Raw genomic sequence first — 25,594 nt, 5'->3', positions numbered from 1 at the left:
CCTGGTCCACTGCCCCTAGCCCTGGTCCCCAAAGGAACTGGGGCTGTGTCCCCGCTGCTGAGCAGGGCACAGGAAACTTCCAGCTTTGTTCTAAGGAAGCCTGCTCACTTTGCTGGGTCCATAGGATGTAGTAGAAATAGATGCACACGTTCCTGAAAGGTGCTCCTGCAAAGGGGCTATGTGCCTCCGTGCCACTCCTATCACCTCTTTTGATATTCTAGGAAATAGAATTCTAAATTACCTTTGATTTTCTCTCCTACATGTCGCTTAATTGATTAAATACCAGTTGGTAATTTAACATTGTGGATGATTTTTCTGTTGCGTATAAGCTTGATAATTGGCTTGATTTTTTCCGCGTTCCCGTGTACAGCATCTGTTAATTATCTGCAACACCTTCGCAGATTTATGAGAGTGTACGAGCGATTTACTGCTGAACCAGAGGCACCCTGTGGAAACACCCTCGGCTTTTTTTTTTCCCCCTCCAGTTGTTTTTTTTCCTTTCCAACACCCTTCCACACAAGAACAGCTACAGTATGACAGTTTGTCATTAACTGTGGGGACTCAACAACAGGCCCTTTCAGCCTCATTTATTCCTTCCTCCTGACTTTTCCTTGTTTCAAGTATTTTCACGCCACCTCTTTAGGAACTGGGATCTTTGTCAGTAGAAAATTAGCTGTACACAACCTAAAGGCGTCCCCACTAATCACACGTGACGTCCACCTCCAAGAGCCACTGATGTTATTTACGGCGCAATTGGCACTTCTTTCTACTGGCTGGCAGGGTCAAGTGAGGAGGCACTGCCCATCCTCCTGGAGGCCTCTCAAGGCTCCCTGTGATGGGCGTCCCTCTCCCAGGGACCTTGACTTCATGCCCTTTCTCCCCTTTCCTGGTCCTCTGCAGGGCTTGTTGCCAGGGTTCAGAGTTGACCACGTGAATACTGCTAGCAAGACCTAATTTTCTTTTGGTCCTACTACAGTTAAAATCTGTGAGCTAAAGAGAAAGGAGAGTTCAGAGAACCTGTAACACAATAAAATACGCACATCCATTAGATGGACATTAGAACTATGTTTAAAATCATGCCGTTAATACATTAGGTGTTATAATTTAGTTTTATTGTTTTTCAGAAGCAAAATTATTTTAACTCTTTGACTTTTATTTAGAGACTTCAATTTCAGAGGTGAGAAAAAGAATAATGTAGTTCTTTCCCTGTTTTGTTTTCTTGAGGATAGTACATTTGACAGAACAGAACTGGTAAGGATTCACAAATACACAATATTCAGCTTAATACAAAATAATATAATTACTTACCATGAATAATTAGTGTCCTAGTTTTTTGGCAAGGGAGTAAAAAATTTATTGTGACTTGTTACTTTTTACAGTGAGTTTTCACATATACCCTTTGACTACCATCACTCCACTAGTAAGTAGAGAAAGTAAGATATGATCCTAAGATCTCTCAGTGATGTCAAAACAGCCATCACACAGAAACACTAAATGCTACCTGATGATGTGAAACACCAAAAAGTAGGCATCGGTTCTATTTTGTCATCCAGCATCTTTGGCATTTTACCGTTTCGCTATCTGAATAGTGTGTGCGTATGATCACACATGGGCACGCACACACAATGTAAGGGCACTGTTTTTTTTTTTAAGATGTTATCATTTATTAGAGAGGAATCATAAGTGGTGTTGGAGCAGAGGGAGAGGGAGAAGTAGACCCTGTGCTGAGCAGGGAGCCCACGCTGGCTCAATCCCAGGACCCTGGGATCATGACCTGAGTTGAACGTAGACGCTTAACCTTAACCGACTGAGCCATCCAGATACCCCGCAGGGGTGCTACTTTGCATGAAGAATTATTGTCTCTGTTATCAACTTAGCGAACCAAGTGTATACCATAATCCTAAGGAGTTTTGCATGCATTAATTTATTTGATCCTCAAAACTGTTATTAGCACAGTATTCCAATGAGTAAATCAAGGTTTAGAGAGATGAAGAAACATTCCTGAATTTACACAGTGGTCAACAAGACCTTTTATAAATGTCATTGTGCGTATTTCTTATTAGCTCAGAGTCCCTCACATGGCAAGAGGCATTTCTGTGGAATCCTACTAGGTGATGCTATTATCCCCTTTTTGGCAAATGAGGAAATTGAGACTCAAGAGATGAAATAATTTGCTAAAGACACCCTGACTAGTCACTGGTGAGCAGGGATTTATCCTTGGGTCTTCCTACTCCCCCACAGCCCTCAGAACTTTATTCCAGATTACCTGGGGCAGTGTTTGGGAGGGGAACACTTCAGGTTCAAAGCGTTCAGATATCAGTCACAGTACACCTAAAGACCACTGGGAAAAGGTGTGTCGACATGTGTCTGAGACTCTGACATCCTCCTGTCCCTGTCCTCTGCTTTCAGGAGCTCCGGAACGCTCAAAGTGAGCAGCTCATGGGCATCCGCCGTGAAGAAGAGATGGAAATGTCAGATGATGAGAACTGTGATAGTCCTACTAAAAAAATGCGAGTAGATGAATCAGGTAATGCTGACGACGGCCACACGCACCCCTGTGAGGCGCTGTCGTGAGGCGCCATCATGGTCTTCCTCACGCACCCTTGTGAGGTGCTGTTGTGCTCTTTTACAAACACCCCTAGGAGGCGCTGTCATACTCTGCCTCATGCACCCCTGTGAGGCGCCATCATGAGATGCCATCATGCTCTTCCATATCTCAGGTGGGGCGTAGGTATTAGGAAATGGCCACATAACTCACTTTTATTTGAGTTATACTAAACCTTCATCTTTGCGTGACTCTGCTTTTTATTAATAGAACTCGAAACTCCTTCTTAGGGACATGGTGATTTAAATTGCTCCAGTTGTTTCTCCATCCATGGATCTAGGGCTGTTGTTTTTTTCTCAGGGATATTTGCCTATTCCCATAAAAATCCTTTTCCAGAGCGTGGCAGCCACTGCTGGTGCTGAAATACACATAAAATTTGGTTTCAGTCAGAGTACTTCTTATGTGGGAATTCTTTAATCTCAGAAGAAGCTTTCTAGCCTCTGAGCCAATGTGCTGGGGAATGAGACATTTTTCTAATAAACGTTGCCTAACCTGTAATCAAAGGGGTGGCCCCATTTGGTACCAAGAAAGGAGTATCACTCCTTGAGTTGTGAAAAGGAAAGAAGCTGAGTGAGAACCTTGCTTTATGTGCTCTGCCTGAACCAAGAGGCCGATTGAAATCTCTCTTCTCAAATTAGATGTAAATCTCAGTATTGCAGGCAAGAGAAATGCTCACTCAGATGTGGGAGACACCAAGGGAGACTGCTTGTCTGAGGGTAAGAGTGTTGTCTAAAGGGCCTGGGAAGAACCACAGTTGCCACCATTTCCAAAAAAGAAAATCAGAGGGTTTGCGTAGATTTGACCTATCTCCTCATACATACCTGTGACTAAAATATTCACCCCTTTAACAAAATCCAGAACAGGAACAGAGGATCTTTGCTAATGTGTTGGTAGAAACCAAAATCAAGATTCCAGCAGGGTCAGGTTAGCAAGATTGCAAAGTGGTCAGAGTGTTCTGTTTCTTCAGGGTTTAGAGAGGGCCAGGGACATAAATGATGATCACCAGAAAGTGCTCTGCATCCAGGCGGTTACAGAAGGGACTTCAAATTCATTAGAGTAGTGGTTCTGAAAGTGTGGTCCCTAGTCCAGCAACATCAGCATCACCTAGGAACTTGTTAGAAATGTAAATCCTCAGGCCCTACTCAATACCTAAGGAATCAGAAACTCTAGGGGAGGCAGAGGTGGGTGTGAGATCCAGCAATCTGTGATTTAAATGCTCCCGGGAATTCTGAAGCATGCTAAAGTTTCAGGACCAGTGCCTTAGAAAATTTCCCTTTCATCCTCAAATTCCTCTCATTTAAATCTTTTAGAAGCTTAGCATAAAAGCAGGCACCATGCCACTATTTTTTGAAGCTATATATCCTTTGTCTGAAAAATGAACCTAGCATTTATGTGTCAATGTATGTCTCTTATTAAGTGGAGATGAGATTTCTCAGGACTGCTTGATTATTGGACTTGGACTTGCTTATTTGAGGGTGGCAATCTCTATTCTGCAAGCCTTCATTTATCAAAAGAGAAGAGCAAGTTTTAGTGTGAGTTTCTTAAATTTAATGAGATCTTCCAATAAATAAATAAATTTTTTTCTGCTCAAGAAAGCTTTCATCATTTTTGAAGTTTCTAGATGAGGAGCAAGTTTACATGAAACTTGGATCTTTAACATTCTTACAAGGTAGGTGTAGAAGAAAAGAACTGAATCCATCAGAAATTCTTGTTTGAACCCATGACTTTTTTTTTTTTTTAATTTGGGGGTGACATTTCTTTTTAAACAAGTTGTCAGTTTTCCAAGTAAGGAATATATATAATTTCTTAGTCTGCTCGGAAGAGGACAAGAGTAAGAATGACTCAGAACAGTCAGGTCCAACGGGAAGTCTTACAGACCATAGCAGCAAGCACAGACCAGCAGCATCAGCTCCCAAGCTCTGATGCAGAACTCAAAGAGCCCTTTGCTCAGCAGGGACACGAGATCCTCTCTGGAAGCTTCACTGAGGAGCCCGCTTCCCAGATCTCTGTCGGTTTTTTTCCCCAGGCATCTGATAGGAGCCTAAAGCAGGAGCTGAACTTTGAGTTTTCCAGGCTTATTCCTTGGTCAGCAGCATGAATGAACACAGCACCGAGCGTGTATTGTACCGAGTGCTGGGGGAAGAGATGGAAGAGCTGGAGTTCAAATGCCAGGTCCCCAGGAATTCAAAGTCTTTTCCGTGCTTTTCAAAAATGAGATGGACCAGAGAACGCAGTGTGTGGTTGATGGAGGAAGTTCAGGACCAATTAGAGAGAAGGGAAAGCAACTAACCTTTTTTATTCCTCTGGGCCCAGAAAATCCCACTGAAAGGCTAGCAGCTGTTTTTCTTTCCACCCAGCATATTCAGGGACATATGCTGAGAGCAAGAATTTCCATCTGGTCCTTTGACCAAGCTTCCTCCAGATCCCTGCAAAATACAGCTGGAAGGGGCAGGATTGAGACCCTGCAGCCTGAGGGAAGCACCTTTCAGTGAAGTTAGGTGACTCTGTATTCATTTTAGGTGCAAACTTGCATCTGTCAGTTACCCAGGAGCAGGTATCTCAAAACCTAGCGCTGCAGTTCACTGATAGCAATTGCCAAGGGCTGACCTAGAAGTAAATTCCTCTGTTCTTTAAAGAATCCCTTGCCCTCCTCCTTTCTGCTGAAACTGAGCTTTTGCCTCCAGCCTCCTGGGAAGCAGGTGACCCAAGACTCCTTGGGAATTCCAGGAGAGAACATCCTTTGTGGAGCCTTATGCCCGAGAGGATTGTGACAAGACCACCTCCTGGGGGTGCGTGAAGCGGGTCCCCCACGGCCTCCCTTGCTCTTCACCTCTCCTAGCGCAGAGACCCAAGCTGCATGGGTTTTATTTCTGAGGGGGAGATGGAGAGAGTCAGCTTTGGTTTCTAGAAAAGACAGGATTTTTTTTGTGAGGACTTATGTGATAGCTTGGGTTTATTTATTTATTTGTTTAAAATCTGTGTTTTTCCGTGTATCTCTCCTCTTCTGGTTATGAAGAAGACTTGCATTGTACTTTTGCTTTTTACCACACATAATAACTTACAGTGTGTCTTTGGCTAGAGAGCTCCCCGACATCGCCATCACTACCATATAATTCTGGGCAGGTGGCCTATAGGCCCACTATTCCTTATCTGCTGACTCTTATGGGGGAAAAGGAGTTTGCTGGAGCAAAACTAAGATGCCGATAAAAATGAAAATGAGTTTTGTTAATAAATTTGAAAATCAAGACAGATTTATCGAAGCATTCATTCAAGAAGATTGGCATCCTGCTCCAAAGCCTATGAAGATAATTTTTGATAAAAATTCAAATTTATTGCTGCAAAGTCTGCCTCTTACTAGAATTAAGCCCAGCTTTGCTCCTTCTTCCCCTCCCTCCTCCAGGTTGACAGTGGGTTTGGGGCAGGAGTGCACGGGGTAAAAAGGAAGAAAAGAGAAAGTCTGTCCAGAGTGTTAGGCCTCGTGTAGTGGAGCCCAATTAGTTGTAGGACTGTGGATTCGAAGCAGGTAGAGCCCTTCCAACCGTACTTAGAGTGTGGCGCACATAGCAAATGCTCAGTCACTGTGAACTCCTCTTGCCTTAGTCACCCTCTGGTACCTGGCTGGGCCTTTCACCAAGTCAATGAATTTTGTAGACTTCAATTGCATATTCCCTTCTTCTGGTCTTTTTGATGCCTTTGTCCCATAAGTGGATGGGAAGGGCGTAACCCTGAGAACATTTGCTCTAAATTTAAATGGCAAGCATTAAGAAGCTTGTTCAAACAAGGATGATTCATTTCTCCAAAATGTGCAAAACTTTTATGCATTCAGAATCTGCCGCCATGTGCAAAATAGGCCAGGGCCCAGAGAGCTGACGCTCAGCATCATTCTAATTATCAACAGACAATTGTCAAACCCTTCTTGTGCTCAAGGCACTGTGGATCTAGGAGGTATGGAAAGGGCTAGACATGGTCTCCCCTGCCCTCAAGAGTGTGAGATGCTTTTTGAAAAGAAGAAATATGCATTTTAAGTCAATAAAAGTCTAGTGCCTAAAAGCCTAATTCCAAATATATTCTAAAGCCATTGCTTTAAATTCAGTAGAAACCAAAATGAATATTACTGTCCAGTGATGTACCTTGTCTAGGATATGTTGAGTATAGATTGTACATTGAACACAAATTTTAGAAGAGGAAACTAAAATATCTTTATGTAATAGACCACCCTTAAAAAATTTCATAACGTATGAATGAAGGTTCTTGGGTTTTAATTACATCTCATTCAAACTCTGAGCTCCTTATGAGAGCACATATTCTTATAATTATGAAAAGTGTTTTCTGGGTTGTTGATTTGCCATGGAAACTCACCATGTGTAGGTACAGATTTCTTTTTGCAACTTCAATAAGACTTCCAGCAAGGATTTCCCAAATATTTCAGCTAACTGAATCAAGTTAGGGACTCATAATCAAGTTCAGTTGGAATTAGCAGTATTAGGTTTTCTGAATAATTTCATATGTAGCTGGAAGCTTGAGGTTAAAAAAATTAATAGTAATAATAATTAGGCTCTCTCTGGCTACCTCCTTGATGTCTTTGGGTTTGTTTTTTTTTTTTAAGGATTTATTAATTTATTGGGGTACTGGTGTGGCTCAGTCAGTTAAGTGTCTGCCTTTGGCTCAGGTCATGATCTTAGGGTCTCGGAATCCAGTCCCCGCATAGGGCTCTCTGCTCAGTTGGGAGTTGGCCTCTCCCTCTGCCCCCCACCCCTCTCATGTACTGTTGCATGCTCTCTCTCTCTCACTCAAATGAATCTTAAAAAAAAAAAAAAAAAAAAAAAAAAAAAAGATTGATTGATTGATTTTAAAGGGAGGGGTGTAGGGGCAGAGGGAGAGGGAGAGAAGCAGCCTCCCCAGTGAGATCAGGCCTAAGCCAAAACCAAGAGCAAGTGAGCCACCCACGCACCCCTCCCCTTGATCTCTTTGAACACTGGGACTGCCACTGTTGTTTCTGCTTTGGTTTATTTTCTATACAAGAGTGTTTTTGAAAGACATAAAGGATACGCAACAGATTACAGTTTGTCACAAGCCTGAGAAGAGGATTACTGCTGTCCCTGGGCACCAGCCTGGGCACAGAAGGAAGGAGCCACTGGCCACCAGCACCTGGTCCTGCCACCGACTCATGGGGTACCCACTGAAGGGGGCCATGCCACCCGCAGCTGGTAGAAGCTTTTAGGATCTAAGCAGACTAACTCTGGAGTTGCTCGGAACTCGGTAGAGGGACAAGAGTGCTCAGACGTGGGAAGTGAGGTGACTCAGTAAGTCCACAGTCGTGCTGAGCTTCTCGTACCAGCAGACCCCCAAGACAACATGGAAGGATATTCTGTTAGCAGACTTTTCTGCATGTGATGACAACCCAAAGGAGAAATAGAGCAGTGGTGTGTGTATATTAGCTACCACTGAATTAAAGACGAGCCTTTTATTTTCAACCACAACAGAATGCCTTCTGGGAATCCAAGTGCCAAACAAAGAAATGTGATTAATTAAAACTAATATGGCTGAAAGATGATGAAATAAATCTTCTGATGTGGGCTGAGCAGCCTGCTTCATTCTTGAACTCTTAAAATAGAGCTTCATTCTCAAGGAGCCAAGACTCTGGCCACCCACCCCCAAACACTTTCCCTTTTAAATCTTTCTAATCTTACCAAAGGAAATCAAACAAATGCTTATTTCAGGTAGATTTCTCAATTCCCTGATTTCATGTACAGTTAAAGTTCTCTTTTCATAAAGGACAAGTCTTTGAAGAGTATAGAAATAGATATATTTTTGTAAATTGCTTTACCTTTTAAATGGAAGAAACAGATGCCATTAAATTGATCCTCAAGTGTAGGATTCCTTTGTAACGGAAGCACTCCTGTCCAGCCAGACTGTCTGTTTATTATAAAGTCACATTTGAAACTCCCTTCAAGCTTAGCCCCCTTATAATTGATTTATATATAGTACCTGGCAGTGCCGTATTCCTGACATCTCTCACCTAGGCACGGATCTCCATAATCACGTATTTCTTGTAAAATGGATTTGTTCTGCTGAAATTGTGTTGTGTCTAGGAGACCACAGATTTTGCCCAATACTCTAAGCATGCAGCTGTTCTACACCCACGCAAAACCCAGTAGAACCTCGCTGAAGATCTCAAAGAGAGTATGCCTGGTGCAACTATCTCGGAGCTGGGGGTGGCTCTCCTAATGGTTTCCTGTGTGACAGCCCTGCATGGGCTTGCAGCTGCATTTGGGGAGCCCGCTGCAGCTCTGTTACGCTCTGGCTTCTTGTCTCGTGATGCAAGCCCCTGCGGCTTGGTGAAGGGCTTAGGCTGATGGGCAGTTAGCAAACAGAGGAGAAAAGTGAGGAAGTTCACAGCCCATCCTCACAAAGGGAGAAGTGCAGAGCTCATAACCCAGGCGGAGCATGGATGAATGGCCAGCGGGCAGCACAAGGTCACCGCACAGCTGCTCGGGCACAGCCCATGGCGCTCTGACCCTCTCACTTGCCAAAGCACTGTGGTCTAGATTGCGGTTTCTTATGTTTTCTGGGCATTTCATTCTGATAAGATTTGATGCAGGATCATTACATAGGAGAGTAGATTTAATCCTGTTTTCTTCTTAGTAGGCTGTAAGGACACTGAGGGAATATTTATGTAATAAGATGCAAAGTTGCTATGGAAAATACTATAGCAACCTAACATCTTCCCAGAGTCAGGCAGCCACTTGTAACTGCAATCTAAATTTACATTTATTTTAGTGTCATTTTATCGACACTCTTAGTACCTCATTCTGACAGGATGTTAAAATATGTTTTCAGCTTGCATTTGAGCAAAATTAACACAGTGTTGTTGGAATTTAAGTGTGGTTTACACAACTTCTGGAAAAAATCAGAATATTTTCAAGAGAGTTTAGATGATAGAATCTGGGTAAGTTTGTAAGTTTTTTTTTCTTTCTTTCTAAACATAAAAAAGAATTCCTTAGTGTTCCTTTTCCTAGTTGTTCCTTTTAGTTGTAAATAATAAGTAGGGATTTCTGATCGTGAAACAGGGATCGCTCATTACCCTCCAGCAGCATGTAACATTTTAATAATAAAATCAGTTTTTCATATAAAAATTGCACTTGGTCATTTTGGAAAATGTAATGACTAAGAAGAATGAAAGAAGAAAACTGTTACAATACTACAAAAGATAGTTTTGTATTTTCAACTGTTTTCTCCTGCACAGTTTAACTATAGAAGCACTTATCTATATATTTTTCAAGTCTCAGAAACAGTAATTCTATATGATTTTGGTTTTAGACAGCTCTCCTGTAAGAGTGAATGGGTTTTTTTTTAAAGCTTCCTTTTTATATGTTAATGAAATAGAAAATATAGAGAAAATGAATGGATATCTTTTCTGGATTATCATAGGCTCCTTTGCGTGTATCTTTGTGAGCTGAAGCTCTAACCTCTGAGGTGGTCAGAGTGGATGCTTGAGGTTATTAAAAGCCTGATAACTGGACCAGCCATCCCCAAAGCATCTTTTAGGTCCCTTAAATGTGAGTGTGGCAGAGGGGCTATATATATGAGGCTGGTTGGTAGTGGAAAGATAGTATCTATTGATTTTTCTTGTGTACCTCTCAATCTAAAAATCTTAAAGTATGATTATAACACTATTAAAGTGGGACATTGGCCAAAAGAATCAATACCAGACTATATTAAAACTTATGGTGTTACCAACTTCTTAGCACTGATGTACTGTTTATGAACAGCATTGTCCTAAGTCTCCTATGTTTTCATATTGCTTTGTTCATCAAAACACAGTTAGTGACATAGTTGTTATACCCTGACTCCTAACGCTGTTGCCCACAAGCTCCTTTCATTAAAGACCTGACGATGCTAGGTCTACTGTATGAACACAGCAAGGCAGGACAAGAGGACATCCTATAGAATTCCAGGAAGCCATGCACAGTTAGGGGCCTCATAACTAATGAAAAAAAGAATTGAAAGAAGTGATTACTTTCTTTCCTTTCTTGGAAATTATACCTGAATGATAAGATATTTATACTTAGAAGCCCCTAGACTTTGAAGTTTATAACAGTTTTCAAATCATTATTATAGTGATCTCTCCCATGTCTAAATGGCTTAGAGACTCTTCTCTTTTCCTTGGGTGAATGTCCTTGACACCAGGGAGGGACTAAGGGCTCAGCCACTCCTCTCCAGTTCCAGGACACAATGTGAACAGCCTTCTGGGAAATGGTTAAGGAAAGGAATTTTTATTTTGGACTCCCCAGCAGTAGCAGAGAAGTAGGGAGAAATACTTCCAGAGCAGAAGCTGCAAGACAGATGTATTCATTGTGGTACTTCGGGCAGGGTGTTGGAGGTTCTTTAATGAGCCCACTGTAGCTTTCCAAGCTGCTGTGTCCCAGAGACTTTTGCTTTCCACTCGAGGCATGTATGTCGTTGCCAAATGATGCGGTTACCTAAATTTTCAGTTTTCAGAATTATTTTAGAAACACATTAATATCTAACAGTGGGATATGGGTTAATTAATTACATAGCCATAAGCAGCTTTGAGAAAAATCTTACTCTGGAAGGCTATATATATAATGTTTTATATATATATAAGTATATATATATAAATATATATATATATATATGATGTCATGAGAGGTTCTCAGTATTGTGCTAAGTGATAAAGTCAATTACAAATAAGTGTCCAGATCATTCCTACTGGTTAATGTATGTATTGTCATCACATTTTGTATGTTGGGGGAAATATATAAGGATACAGGTCAAAATATTCAGAGTGATGATTTTTAGATGGTGTGAATATAGGTGATTTTTGTTTTCTTCTCTGAGCATCTCAGAATTTTCCACAAATATACCTGTATTATTTTAATCATTAAACTGTAATAAATAGTTATTTTAAAATTACCTAGGAGAACCTGTGATAAAATTCCCATCAGTTGGGGAATACCTGGCCATTTCCAATTATACAGGAAAATTAAAAGTGGTAACAAATGGTAACCAGTACCAGATGATGGAAGTTTATTGAATTGCCTTCTTCAGCTTTACATTAGGGAACTTCCACATTTAATATCCAGATCACATTGTCTTACAATTTCCTATTCCAAGGGCTGATCATATTTGCGTAACTATTAAAATAAGAGTCAAGAAATAATTCAAGTTCTAAACCAGGCAGACATGTTGAATTCTTACCCCCAGGGAGTGGCAATGATCAGTCTCTTCAGATGTGGACGAGACCCTTAGAAATCATCTTCTACAACCACCTTCTTTTTTTTTTTCTTTTTTTTTTTTACAGATAGGAATGTGCAGTCACATGGTAAGAAGTAATGTTATTTCCCCAAGGTAGCAAGTAGAAAGTCTAGAACTCAGTACTAGTTTCCTTCTTTCCAGGTTAGTGACCTTCATATGCCACCACTAAGTTTGATGGGAGGAAGAAAAAACCTCCCCAAATGCCTTAAGTGGAATCGTAAGAGTCAGTAATCAAATAAAATCATCCTCTGCGATGTGCATGGCACCATGAGGCCATTTGGGAGGCAAAGGTAAATTGCAGAGTTTATTACCTTAAAAACTGATAGCAGACAAATATGACTGGGGCTTATTTTTAGTTTTCCCATTATTTTCTGTATTTCTACTAACTAGAAAGAGATTGGCTTCAACATAAGCAGTGCATCCAGCAAACTGTCCTTAAGCCCATTCCAACAGCAGTGCCAGCTTTTAAAAATACCCAGGAAATTGGCACAGTCTCTTTTCTAGTTGAGTGATACTTATTTCCTCAAAAGCAATCTGTTCTGTGGCTTCAGGCAAGAAGAAGAAATACTTTGAAGAGGTGAAGTACATTGGGAAGGAGCCGTGCCCTGTCATGCATTTCCTTTGCTGAACCGTGCATACTGTCCCAACTCATGTTTTCCATTCCCAAACTCTCCAAAAAAGTAAAGAGAAAAATCAAGATACCTCTCAAAACACAGGCACAGACTTGATGGGTGATCTGGAATGATCTGAGCTACAGTATTAGCCTTTTTATTTCCCATCTCATCCCATATTTCCTTTGCATCCTCAGGGGCTGGGAGAGCCTATGAGAAGATCACCAGTTTATTGACTATCTAATTTCAGGACTTATTGAAGTGCTGTCCTAGCTTCCTTGTTCCTAGGGCCTCTTTTTTCCCCTTTATTTTTTTAATAAGATGTACTTCTCAATAAATCTCAGTCAGAGGGGCAGCACATACAATAATATCAGTCCTGTGGAGATACACAGACTCAGGGACATTTAATCCAGAAGAGATCTTACAAGGAATATGTCCTCTCCCTCTCCATCCCATATTTTAATTTAATGAGAAAAATTGGGGCTTTTTTTTTTTACCCCCAACAATAATTATTTGAAATACTAAATAAATTATGCAAGTTTATATTGGGTAGTTTTTGTCATTATAAAAAAAATTGCAAGTTTTCAGGTACAATGTAAGTGACAATTTGGCAAATCTTCTGGAGGTAGGATAAGATTTTATTCTTCTTTTAATGATTTATCAGTTTTTAAAGAATTGTCTCTACCTGCCATATGGATTTTGTAGTATGGTTTGTATAATCTGAGTATCCTAAAGCCATCCATTTCTCTATCTTTCTTAGCTCTTTGCCTCCATGAATTATCTCAAGTAATGTTGTAATACAAAGCCATGATAAAATGAATAGCCACCAAATTTTTACGATGTATATGGGACCATGATATTTGTCTTACAGTGCCAGATTAAAGGGAAAAATTAGCAAAGCCTTAAAAGACTAATGGAAACTCAGTCTTTGATCTGAGAATGTTGCTTATCTACTCTGAAGAATTATCATATCACATCATCAGAGCTCTCCTTTTCCCGTGATAGACCTGGGTCATGGGTCCATACAGGGTCTGCCCCCAGTACCTTCTGCAGTTAGAGCCCTAGCGAGCAGATACACTCTGGCATCAAGAGCTATGAGAGCAGATATTATCTGTGAAGGATTTGTATAAATCTGTCCATCTGAACTCTGTCTTATCCCTGGTTCATGTTTTGTTTCAAGCAAGTAAGAGTGGAAACATGATGACACCCCATATGTTCCTTAAAAACTAGTTTGAGATCTTTTCCTTTCTAAATGGCCAGCATATGGCATATTATGTACACAGTAGGTGGACAGGAGTGGGTGAAATGTTGGAATAGGAAATTCAAACCTGGAAGAACTAATTTCTAATCAGTTAAAGGACTTTTTTTTTTTCCAGTTTAGGAACCCACACACACCAAAAAAAAAAAAAAAAGAAAAAAAAAGAAAAACCCTGTAACTATTACCTATTTAATCCTCATAGTACTGACCAGGTTTTTCAGATGAGGACCCTGAGGTTTAATGGAGGTTTACCAACTTGCTCCAACTCTCATAAGAGGAATGTGGATTTAAAGTTCCTTCTTGCTGTCTGTCTTACCCCCTTTGCCTCCCTCTTGTGTATAATCTATGTCTGTACAACTCCCTGAAGTTGACAGGAGCAGGGACACAAAGTAACATGGCCAGTGTTCTTCTCAGGACTACTGCTTCCCAGAAACAGTACCCTGGATGGGGAGTCTGGGTAGCTCAGTTAGTTAAGTGTCTGCCTTCAGTCAGGTCATGATCTTAGGGTCCTGAGATCAAGCCCTGTGTTAGGCTCCTTGTTCAGCAGGGAGTCTGCTTGTCCCTCTCCCTCTTGCTCTGCCTGCCATTCTCCCTGCTTGTGCTCCCTCTCTTCCACTCTGTCAAATAAATAAATAAAATCTTAAGGAAAAAAAAATAATATCCTGGAGTCCCCATGTGTGGGACCTCACATGTCAGTCCCTTTGCCCTCCTCTGTGGAGTCCAGCTTCCATAATTCTACAACAAAGACTCTTCTGTGTTACTTTTTAGAGCAGGAAGAATGACATGTCCTTTCAGGTCATTAAAAGATGGGGGACTATGGCAAGGTGAGGGATGAAGCTAGAAAGAGGAATAGCAGAGAAACCAAGTAATATTGGAACCTTTCCCCCTAGAACTAGGTTGAAATTAATGCAGATGGAAAATGTATCTTGATGATTTTTTTTAGTAATTGAAAATTGTTGGGTCTCTGGGCTTTTGAAATAGAAACAAAAACTTAAATTGGACTCCTTGCCCCTTCAGTACAACATTTATGACTCTTAAGAATGTTATAATTGATGCTGGATCATCGGCCCCCTGTTACCAGAACACGTTACATAAAACAATCCATGGCGCCTTCTCTCTCATGTTCAATAAAGAGCTAGCAAACAAGAGAGCTAGTTTCTCAGAGGAATTCTTTTAACCTTTCAGAAACAAAATATTTCATGCTAATTCCTGCTTAATTGGAGGGAAGTCATTTCTTTAAAATCATTGAATATGAGTTTGAAGTCTGTTCCATCCCTGACCTCTTTAATTCAATCAAGGTCACCTCATAAACTTGCCCAAACAGCTCTATTTCTCAATTAGAAAAAGGGGTAGAGCTGTTTAAAAGCATTTAATGTTTGATTAATAGTGCTTAACTGAGGCTTCAGCGCTCATGGAGGGTTTTCAAGGAGTTGCTAGTAAGAATAAAACATTGCTACCTGAAAAATTACACTCATCAAAAACCAAAAACAAATCATTTTAATGAATAAAGCAAAAACTGCTTTTCATGGGGATGTGAGAAAGATTATCATACTCAATACAGAGAGGGTTTTAATATCTGAACAACTCTCTCCCAGGGAAAAATTGCTATAATTTAGCCATCTAGGCAGTTTTTAAAATATGTGCACTTTTCCCTGCCCAAGGACTCGGGGAAGATAAATGCGGAGTTTGTCAAAGCAGGATTTTGTAGTTTTCAACCTCTGGGGATGAGAGAAGTAATGAGAAGATGTGTCCAGTTGAGGAATGTGAACTGGAGCCATCTGAATGGATGAGAAGTCAAGAGTTCTGAAAATAAGTTTTTGAAAGACTTCCTTCCACATTTCCTTCCTATTTCCTGGGCCTGAGGAAGGCTAAGCTCACTTTGATGCTCTTTGGATGAGGGGGTCATTTGGGTGATAAAATCACCAGAAAGGGTCTGAAGAAATGGATACGTGAGTGAGAATTAGAGTCCCAGGAAGAGAGAGCTTGGAGACACTGAATATAGTAAAGAAGTAACCTGGCACCAGAAGATGCCAGAGGTCCTGGAGGTATCTGAGTTTTGGTTCTGGCATGAGTTGGCAAACAATGGGCCTCTTCCAAGCCTCAGCCTTCTCAGTAAACATAAGCCTCATCCTCAGAGAGATCGCGTGAGATTGTAAGAAATAACCAAGTAAGGGTTTCCATGGCATTTTACAAATAACCTGGTGCCATGGCAGTGTGGAGGACGGATACTGAGGAGCAATAACAGAAGGTGTGAGTGAGCGACTCACGGGCCTGCCTCCACATGACAAAGAGCTGGGAAGCTTTCCTAGCAATGCCTGGGAGTTCAGTCCCACTCATGGAAGTTATAAATTACCACGCAGGTATTTCTGCTGCACAGAAGCTTGAGAACCACTGGTATGTAATCTTACGATTGATGTCTGTCAATAATTGGTAAGAAAGAAAGGGGAAAAAAACAGGTTGAGGTAGGGTAATGAAATATGAAAAGACAGTAAAAGTGAAGTAAAAGATAAAAATGTTTAGTGGAAAGGAAGTGACTGACATAGGCAATAATAAAGGACTGAAGAAAGAAGAAATGAATGAGAGCTCTTTTTTTTTTTTTAAGATTTTATTTATTTATTTGATGGAGAGAGAGAGAGAGATCACAGGTAGGCAGAGTAGCAGGCAGAGAGAAGGGGAAGCAGGCTCCCTGCTGAGCAGAGAGCCCCATGTGGGGCTGGATCCCAGGACCCTGAGATCACGACCTGAGCCGTAGGCAAAGGCTCAACCCACTGAGCCACCCAGGCGCCCCAAGAGCTCTTTCTTGAGTTTAAGTATGGCAGACACGACACGGGTGGACAGCCCCCCCATCATATCCGTGTGAGGAACAGTGAAGTACCCTGTGGCTAATGGGGAAAAGGCTAGCTGGGAGGAAGGAAAAAAAAAATGAAGATAATCTGATGCAGAAAGATGTGATGAAGGCCAGGAACAGAGTCTCAGCTTTTCTCAGACCCTAGGAGAATAGCCAGGGACTTCTTCCTTATCCATCAGTGGTGAGAGAAGGAAGCAGCGATGCCTGGCCCCGTGCCAAAGAGAAAAACCTCTGAGGATCCAGCGACAAGTCTGGGGAGAGCGGGCGCACAGGATGGGCCCCGTCTCATCAGGAAGAAGCTGGTCTGAGGTCCTGGTAAGGGGTCATTATTTCCCACAGAACACCGAGGTTGAGCTGGGTGTCTCCTGCGTGCAAGCCACAGATCGGCTGCAACTGGAACTTTCTCCAGAAATATGCCTGCAAAGAAAAGTAATACACAACAACACCCAGTAGATCAGAAAAATGTGTTTTGGAGACACTGCCTGGAGGATTTATGAAAGCATTCAGTCACAATATCATCACGGGAGAGGCAGTAAGTAGCATTCCAAGAGGAACAGGTCGATAGATTCATGAAATGTGAGAAGGCAAGGCAGGTGGCAGAGAGGCCGAGACGGCCATGTTGGATAGTCACAGCTGGACAGGCAAGGTCCTTCTAATGACAGAAAAGCAGTTAGAGAAGGCAGGTGTCAAAAAAATAATGAAATATTTATAAGACTGGAAAAAAGAAGAAAGCATGAAGAAATGGGTATCTGGTCCCTAAAAAGCCAGGGAAGTGGTTCTAAAATGTTGGCATGCATTCCGCCCACCCTAGAAAGTAGTTAACTGCACATCCTCAGGCCCCATTCCAGTTACTCAGATTCAGAGGGTCTGGGATGGGTCCAGGAATCCTCATGTAAGAGCTACCAAAGTAGGACAAGTGAAGGCTGCGCGTGGAACAAACTTTGAGGAATACCAGCCTTAATTATCAGACGAGTGCCATCCTACTGTGGTAATATGTTTAGAGAGGTTGGGATTCTAACTAATGTCAGGCACAAATACATGCACATAAATGAGTTTCAACACTAATGACCAGGATAGTGGAGAGGACAATGCCTTCACGTGCCTCCATTCCACCCCCCCAAGCTTAAGAGCAAATTGGTGGTTCTCTTGCGATAGACTGGATAAAGTTTATATAAAACAAAAACTGAGGAGAGAAAAAGGGTTTCTTTACAACTCATCTTTGTTATCCCAAGTATTTGGTGTTAGAAAAATAAAAACTCTGTGGTTAAGTTGCCTTCCTTGCCCTAGGTGGTGCCTAGATCTGAGAACGTTGTTTAAGTTGGGGCTGACCTTCATTTCACATTTCAGAGTATGGATGTGTTTTATGTGGGTGTGAGTTTGCATGTGTCTGGGGGAGAGGCTGTTAGTAAGAGCAGGAAATCATCACCTCTTGAGGGGAAGTTTTCTTGAAGAAAATTAGAAGTGACCATTTGTTAAAAGGGAAAGGAATCTGCAGTTTGGTGGGGGAAAGAGGAGACGGTCCTCACACGGTAACGGGAAGGGTTGCTGTTTAAATTTCTCTTTGGCCAAGACCAACTGCTTAGTTAGGATGAAGTCTTACAAAGCAAAATCCAGTGATGCAGTACCATCCCCAAGGGAGGCACTCTGTCTGCGATTACGGGAGCCACTGCCAAGGGAGAGGTGGCCACCCCTAGAAACGTGTCATTGTGTGATTTACCTTGGTCTGAGCCTGACTGCTCTAAAAGAGAATTTTTAAATTTAGCTTTCAGAAGGTGGGGCTCTTGGATGGTGCAATCAGTTCATCATCCGACTCTTGGTTTTAGCTCAGGTTGTAATCTCAGGGTCCTGGGATCAAGCCCCATATCGGGCTCTACACTCAGTGTGGGATCAGCTTGAGGTTCTCTCTCTCCCTCTGCCCCTCCTGCCCATGCTGTTTCTCTCTCTCTCCCTCCTCCCATAAATAAATAAATAAATAAATAAATAAATAAATATCTTCACAAAATATCTTAAGGAAATTTAACAAAAATAGAATCTTAACAAAAAAATGATTAAAAGCCTTTGTGGGGGGGGGGGGGGGGGGAGGAAGCCCTGAATCTTAGGAATCAGCATAGGGATTGAAAGTGAAAAAGAAAACTGAAGTTTAGTCAAAAGGGTGAATTGGGGTGGGAGGGATCCCCTCTTGAGATACCTGTGGCCTGAATTTAGGTCTCCAACAACCCAGCGCCTCCCTCCTTCCCTCCCCCTGATCTTGCCCTGGCTGCCTGGGAGGGTTGGGGGACCCTTCTCCTAGAGACTTCTGGGTCCTTTGTGAAAGAGGTCTCCACTCAGGCTTCCCTTCAGTGAACTTGACCTGAAGACCCTCTCCCCACCTTCTTCAGGAAAGAGGCTCTCTCGGCAGCCCTCCACAGCCAGAAGCCTCCTCTCCCTTGGGCCTCCTTCCACACCACGCGGTAGGGAGAGCCCCTACTGGCTGCCACCACATCCACACCTATCGCAGGTTCTTCCTGCAGCTGGCTGGGGAGCTGCTGAGGTCAGGTGGGGCTGTGCCTGGCCCAGAGAAAGTTACAATTCGCAGGGCTTGCTGATAGGTGCTTGTCTAAGGCCTTGAAACGCATCCCTCAGCCCATAGAGCACCTTTCCCAGTATTTTAAATGGCAGACATCACCTACTATCGAAGGAAGTGGGCAAGCTTCTTTCCTTTGCTTATTTTCTCCTGAGGACACTGAGGGGGAGTTGGGAGCGGCGTCAGAGGATAAGAAGTTTGGTGGCAAAGCAGGAAGGCTTGATGTCAGTTCTCAGTAGTGTTTGCACCCAGCGGCTCCTGCTGGCAGCCATGGCTGCCGCAGACCCCTTCCTTAGGAAGAGCTGTATGCAGGGAGAAACAGAGCATTTCTCTTTTTTTTCCAGAGTCACCTGCTGCCCGTTGTGCCTCCAGACTCACATTTAAGCCATTGTAATAACAGGATCTAGCTTACCTGCACTCTCAAAATTACCCTTATTCCAGTGGCCTCACACAAAGATGGAAATAGACACCGCATTGTGCTTCTGTTTAGCTCTCCCTAATAATAGCTAATGTGCAGACTATAATGCACACTGCAAATATAAAATGTTATGTCAATGCTAAGTTGTAATAATAATAATCCTGCAAAAATGAAGCAGAAGGAATTTCCGTGAGCAATTTGAGGAAGATTGCTGCTTCCGCGGTGATACAGGTGTTACTGAAAAACAGATCGATTACAGTTTGTCGGGACTGTAGGAGGCTGGCTGGCAGGAGCCTGGCCGTGTGGCGGGTGGCCGCCGTGCCTTTCAGCTCCGAGCCAGGACACTGGAGGAACCCACGCCTTCCCCTGGTTCTCTGAGGGTGGGCCTGGGCCTTGTCCTGGGGCTTCCTCAGCCCATTCAGAGGAGGTCTTGGGGGCAGGACCCTTTGAGAAGGGAGGTTTCCACCACCTGCGCTCTACCAAAAGGCGCATGCCACAGTAACAACACAAGTGAGGTCAGACGGGAGGGGGGCATCTAACTTTGGTCCTTGAGAGACCCCAAGATCAGCATGAGTGGGATGGACTCAGCCCTCTCACGGGAGCCTTATTAACTGACTGCGGCTCAAGAGCTCAGCAGTTAGCGACTGTCAGCGTGGCCATCTTGGAGGAGAGAGACACAGAGCAGGAGGAGGATCCCTACGTGGTCTGAGCCAGAGGGCCAGAGGGGTCCTTCCACAGGGACTCTTCCGCAGAAGATACACGTGTGTCTGCTTTTAAATAGAGGCTCAAGCAGAACACTCCCCAAACCTTGCCACAATGGACTGCTCTTTCTCTTTTAGCAACAAAGTTGCTGCAAGGGTGGTGTCCTTGGTTTCCCCGCTCTCTCCTGCACCAGCTCTGAGCTGCACTGGAGCTACCCCAGTCCCGTGCTAGAGGTTCTGGAGTCACACGTGCTGAGTGTAAGCCCTGCACCACCGCCAGCTGCCCAGCCCCTGTGTCTCTCAAACCCAGCTCCATCGATCTGTAGAACAGAAACAGTAATTCTGTTCACTGAGATTGTGCAGGTGAAATGCTTAGTCCGTAGCCTGGCATGTCAGAACGGTTAGCTATTACCACCACCATTGCTCTTGCTCTGCTGTTGCTACTTTTATTTGGGGAAGATGGGGAAAGGAGTGCTCTCGCCCTCACTTCATGAGGAGGTGCTCAGGGCATAGGAATGGGGCTGGGGCGGGACAGCCCTCCCTGGTGCAGAGCATGGAGCTGGGGCTCACACAGGCGAAGGTAAAGGAAGGAAACTGGAACGACAAGCCAAGCCTGTGGTTCCTTCAGAATCTGTCCACGTAAGTCAACCATTGCCCCAGTTCAGGAACCAAGAGAGTGAGTGAGTGCCAGTCTGAGCAGCAGTTCTCAAGGGCACCCTCTGCCCCCACAGCATCAGCACCCCCCCCCGAGAAACTGAGGAATGCAGTTTCTCAGGCTTCGTCCCGGACACACCAAATTGCCAACTCTGGGGGTAGGGCCCAGAAGTCTGGGTCTCAACATGCCCACCAGGGGATCCTAATGTAAGCCATTACCGGCATTAGACAAACACCAGCTATTTCATTAATAAGTCACACATTTTCAGGGCTTTAACAGCAACAAAAAGTTTATTCTTGAACACAGAAGAGTTCAAAGCAGATATGCTTGGTCTTTGGCACCTTTCTTCCTTATGGTAATTCAGAGACCCAGGCCCATTCCAGCAGCGGGAAGAGACGGATTATTCAGAAGACACACATCACTCCCTTGTGCCCCACTGGAGAGAAATTCCCGTGGCAGCCTCTGGGGCAGTCACCTCTTGGGAACAGCACTGCACTAAATAAGGAAGGGCATGAGTTGGGGTACCTAGTGTGTGGTCTCTGCAAGCTCCACCCCTCACCCCTACTCCAGGCAGCCTATAAGAAGAGGTTGGGTGCAGGGAGCCAGGTGGAGCCTGGGTAGTAATTAAGTCACCAGATCACAGGGACTGGTAGGCAACACATATGGTGAGGATGTTCTCTGGGTTTTGGATCCATCCACATCATCCTGCATTCTGGACCTATCAGCACAACTGCCTAGCTGGGCTGCAGCTGATGAAATCCTTGGAAGAGACTCTCTGCATGTGGGAAAGAAACACCCACTTGACAGCACCCTTCCGGCATTCTGGGGGGACATCTGGCAGAGCAGAGGGAGAATGCTAAACACAGAGTTCCCCAAAGAAGCCGAGATGAACAGTCCCTGAGAAATCCAGATATTGTTAGCAATAATATGTTAAAATGTTTTATTATTTAGTTACATCTCGCCTGAGCATGAAAAAGATATTAACATACTGTCAGCTTACTGGGACATAACCCAAAATAACTTACATTCTTCATATAGTGCTAATTATTTTTCTGAGGCTGGCTCAGGCTAGTAAGAGAGAGATTTCCAGGCTTTCACCAGATTATTTACTTAAAGAAGTTAAGCATGCCACTATCTGTTCCCATGGAAACACAGTAAGTAATCCAGGAGACACAAAGAGGTCACTTTGACCATAATTAATATAAAGAATAATGGTTTATATAGAATCCAGTAAAGGGTACAACAAGCTGCTGTAATACTTTTAAACCTCTCCTTTCAGCAGTGCAATTTAATCTTGGGATCAATTTCCTACCCTAATGTCACTTTGATAATTTTAGTAGCCCAGTGCTAATTTTTGAAATGTAATTTAATCTTGGTTAGCAGAGTTTTTCTTACGTTGCTATTGCATTTGTGATCCATTTGGAAAATCCAGTAACAGAAGTTTTCTAAGGCCTGAGCAAGTATGAATTGACAACCACACTGGCCTTCCCCTTGTGTATGCTGCAGCTTCTTTTTTTTTTTTTTTTAATTAAGATTTGTTTTATTTACTTATTTGAGAGAGTGAGAGCACACACATGCACGTTTGTGCAGAGGGGAGAGGAGAGAATCTAAGCAGAGGCCCCACTGAATGTAGAGCCCCACAAGGGGCTCGGGGCTTGATCTCACAACCCTGAGATCATGACCTGAGTGGAAATCAAGAGTCAGACGCTTAGCTGACTGAGCCACCCAGGCGCCCAATGCCGCAGTTTCTTTATAGAGCCTTTCAGTAATCTGTTGGTTGGTGAATGAACCAATGATAATCCATGGGCACTACTGGATTCGGAGCACCTTTATAGTCACCAGAGGAAGATTTAATTGTAGTTAGGAGAATAGTTTACACTGAAGTCTTACTGTATTCTTTTTATTATTATTATTGAAAATTGGTAATCCACAGAGGCTGGCTCTTAGCTAAATATTCCATTTATTGAAACATAGTGCACTCCTCAGGGATTCTTACTAAAAGATGCACACTGTAGTTTATTTTTAATCCTTACGCTTATTTGAATAGTGAATTTATTATGTAGTCTCTCAAGGGTAAATTTTATCATGGAAGTTTGATGACACATTTTTCAAAACTATTTAATATAGTGTCCCAGAAAGAACTAAAGATTAAAAAAAGAGAGAGAAATGAAAAAGTGGAACTTTCAAGTTTCTGAATTTTTAACATACTGAAAAAAATAATATTAAGGTAGGAATTATCAGGGTCTTTTTTCTTTTAGAAACATAATGTAGTGTGTTGCAGGAAGCCTCATCTGAAGGTTACATTCAGGGCTGAGGCATGACATTGAATAATGTGTACAAACAGGTGTCCTGAAGTTAAGTGGAGTCAATACACAATTTCTCACTCTTCAGAAATAACTACTTTGCTGCCACATGAGTAACCTTTTTTTTTTTTTTTTTCAAATATCAAGCTTGAAATCACTTAATCAGGAATGTAAATTCGTTATATGCCTCAGTTACAAAAATGTTGATGGGATTGGCTATGGTATTGATTTGGGGGGAGGGGGTTGTTACAGAGTTACAACTGCTTTTTTTTTGTGGTTTTTTTTTTTTTTAATATAATGATATCACTGTCCTATTCCAGAAATGCAAAGAGCATTGTCTCTTCCTTGGCAGAAACAGTGGTCACTCGGCTCAGCCAAGAATAAGAGCTGTCAGCAGTGCCATTCCACAGGCTTCTAAGAAGAGCCCATGAAATAATGGATGGTGCACTTTCCTATATGTATTTATGTTCAGATAATTTATTTAAATAATGTTGCTGGCACATGCTTTATAGCTGCTTGCATTTTGCTACACAGATTTCCGCGTATCTTGCAGACTATGCAATTCATTTGGAAAATGTAATTTCCATCCCTGCATACTAATCGATTTCTTCACAAACACCTGCTATCAGTTATGATAATAAAAATGCCACTCTAAATTGAAAAAGGGCCAAATAGAGCTTCCTAAGGAAATGACTTAAGTGTCTTTGAATGCTACTAAATGTAGTAATGTGCTTATGTAGTGCCAACACTTTTTCCATCATTTGCATTTTCTGTAATTTTGCCCTATTACAGCATCCCTCTCAAACGATGCCTCACAGCCATTTCCTTGCGGATTGGTAAACTGAGTTGTCAGGGGTTGGGGTCTCTGGGTGTGGACAAGATCTGAAGTTGGGCCTCGTGATGTTAAAAAGCACGAGCGCACGCTCCTGCCCATATTTTGGGTCATTTCTGATTTTCTACGTCCCTGAAAACTGTAAAATTGGCTGCTGCTTGGTTTTGCACACACGTGGACACCAAATACAATTTCCTCCATTCGTTCTTTTCAGCCTCCAGTTCATTCCACGCACCATTGCCAAACCAATCTTACTAAATCACTGGTTTCATAGTGTCCTTTCACTGCCCAGGCACCTGGAGTGGTTCTCCGCTGGCTGCTGCACTGAATCGGGCCTGACTTCTGAGCCTCCACCCCCTCTCATCACCAAACCTGGCTCACCTTTCTCTCCCTGCCTGCAGACCAACACTTGCCTTGTGGATGGAGCTTCTCTCTTTCCTGCCCCAAATAGTCGCCTTCCCTGCCCTAAGTAGTAGCTCTCCCATTCTCCTGCCTGGGTTTTTGCTTAGGCTGAGACGTCCTTCCCAGATCCTCGGGCTTCCAGCCTCTGAAGCCCTCTTTTATTATTCTGATCTATGTCTTCCTTTCTCTTCCCGCAGCTCCTTAGGTCCTTGACACTAAGTTGCCCATTTATTTGTTCGGTCAGCCAACATTCATTAAGTTACTACTATATGCCAGGCATCGGCCTGAACCCTCTTCCCCAGAATGTGTTGGTTTCTTTACAAATGAATCAGTTTCTCATACTCTGAACTGCTTGAGAGAAGAGACCTATTCCGGCTCCTCCTTTTGTGATCCAAGATGCCCAGACAGGCCTGGGCACAGAGTCCGTATGCAATAAATGTTTGTTGACTAATTGCTCCCTGATGGTTTGAGGTAGGGAATTTTCTGGTTAATTGCATGTTCTATTTGATTAGTCTTTCCTGTGTACTATACATAATCATTTTGCAAAGCAGAATACCATAAACCACTCAACTATAAAGCTATTATTAATGTAATTTCATGTTTGATACTTGAGGAGAACATTCATAGGGATTTCAGAGCACCTCTGTGAAGATCAGTTGTCAGTGTACTGCAACGTGAAGTTAGAACACGCAGGGGGCTGACCTCCAGGCTGTCTGATTGGTTTTGGGAAGTGAGAGGTAGAGATGAGCACACACTGAGAACCGGCCGCACAGTAGGCCTCACATTCTGCCCTTACAGACTGGAAGCCACTTTTTTGAAGAAGTTTCTGTTAAGTATTGAAATTTCTCTTCCACTTTTATCTTGCTTACAACAGTAGAGCATGAATTTGCCGTGGGAGGGGGAGAAAGTGTGGGATACTGGTAGGAGAGTGGAGGAGAAAATTCACAAGGAGTTTCAAATTAGTAAGAACTAAACACACCCAGACTGGCAGAACAGCCCAGTGACTTGAAAACTGTTTGTGCTACTTTTTTTTTTTTTTTTTTTAAGATTATTTATTTTAGAGAGAGAGAGAGAATGAGCTGGGGTCGGAGCAGAGAAAGAGAATCTTTGACTCCCCAC

At 42.7% G+C, this 25,594-nt stretch overlaps 1 protein-coding gene across 13 annotated transcripts in view; it reads left to right on the top strand.

Moving 5' to 3' along the window:
• ENOX1 (ecto-NOX disulfide-thiol exchanger 1) overlaps positions 1-25,594 on the top strand; it is a 572,082-nt gene that overhangs the window by 442,704 nt on the left and 103,784 nt on the right. For all 13 annotated transcript variants that reach the window (XM_059144563.1, XM_059144567.1, XM_059144559.1 and 10 more), the window contains one exon: positions 2,410-2,527. In XM_059144563.1, coding sequence (XP_059000546.1) covers positions 2,410-2,527 — 118 coding nt within the window. The remainder of the gene's footprint in view (positions 1-2,409; positions 2,528-25,594) is intronic.

This window comes from Mustela lutreola, chromosome 13, assembly GCF_030435805.1.
Source record: "Mustela lutreola isolate mMusLut2 chromosome 13, mMusLut2.pri, whole genome shotgun sequence".
NCBI classification, from domain to species: Eukaryota; Metazoa; Chordata; class Mammalia; order Carnivora; family Mustelidae; genus Mustela; species Mustela lutreola.
Note: the sequence above shows the minus strand (reverse complement) of the source record. Positions and strands in the feature narration are given on the sequence as shown.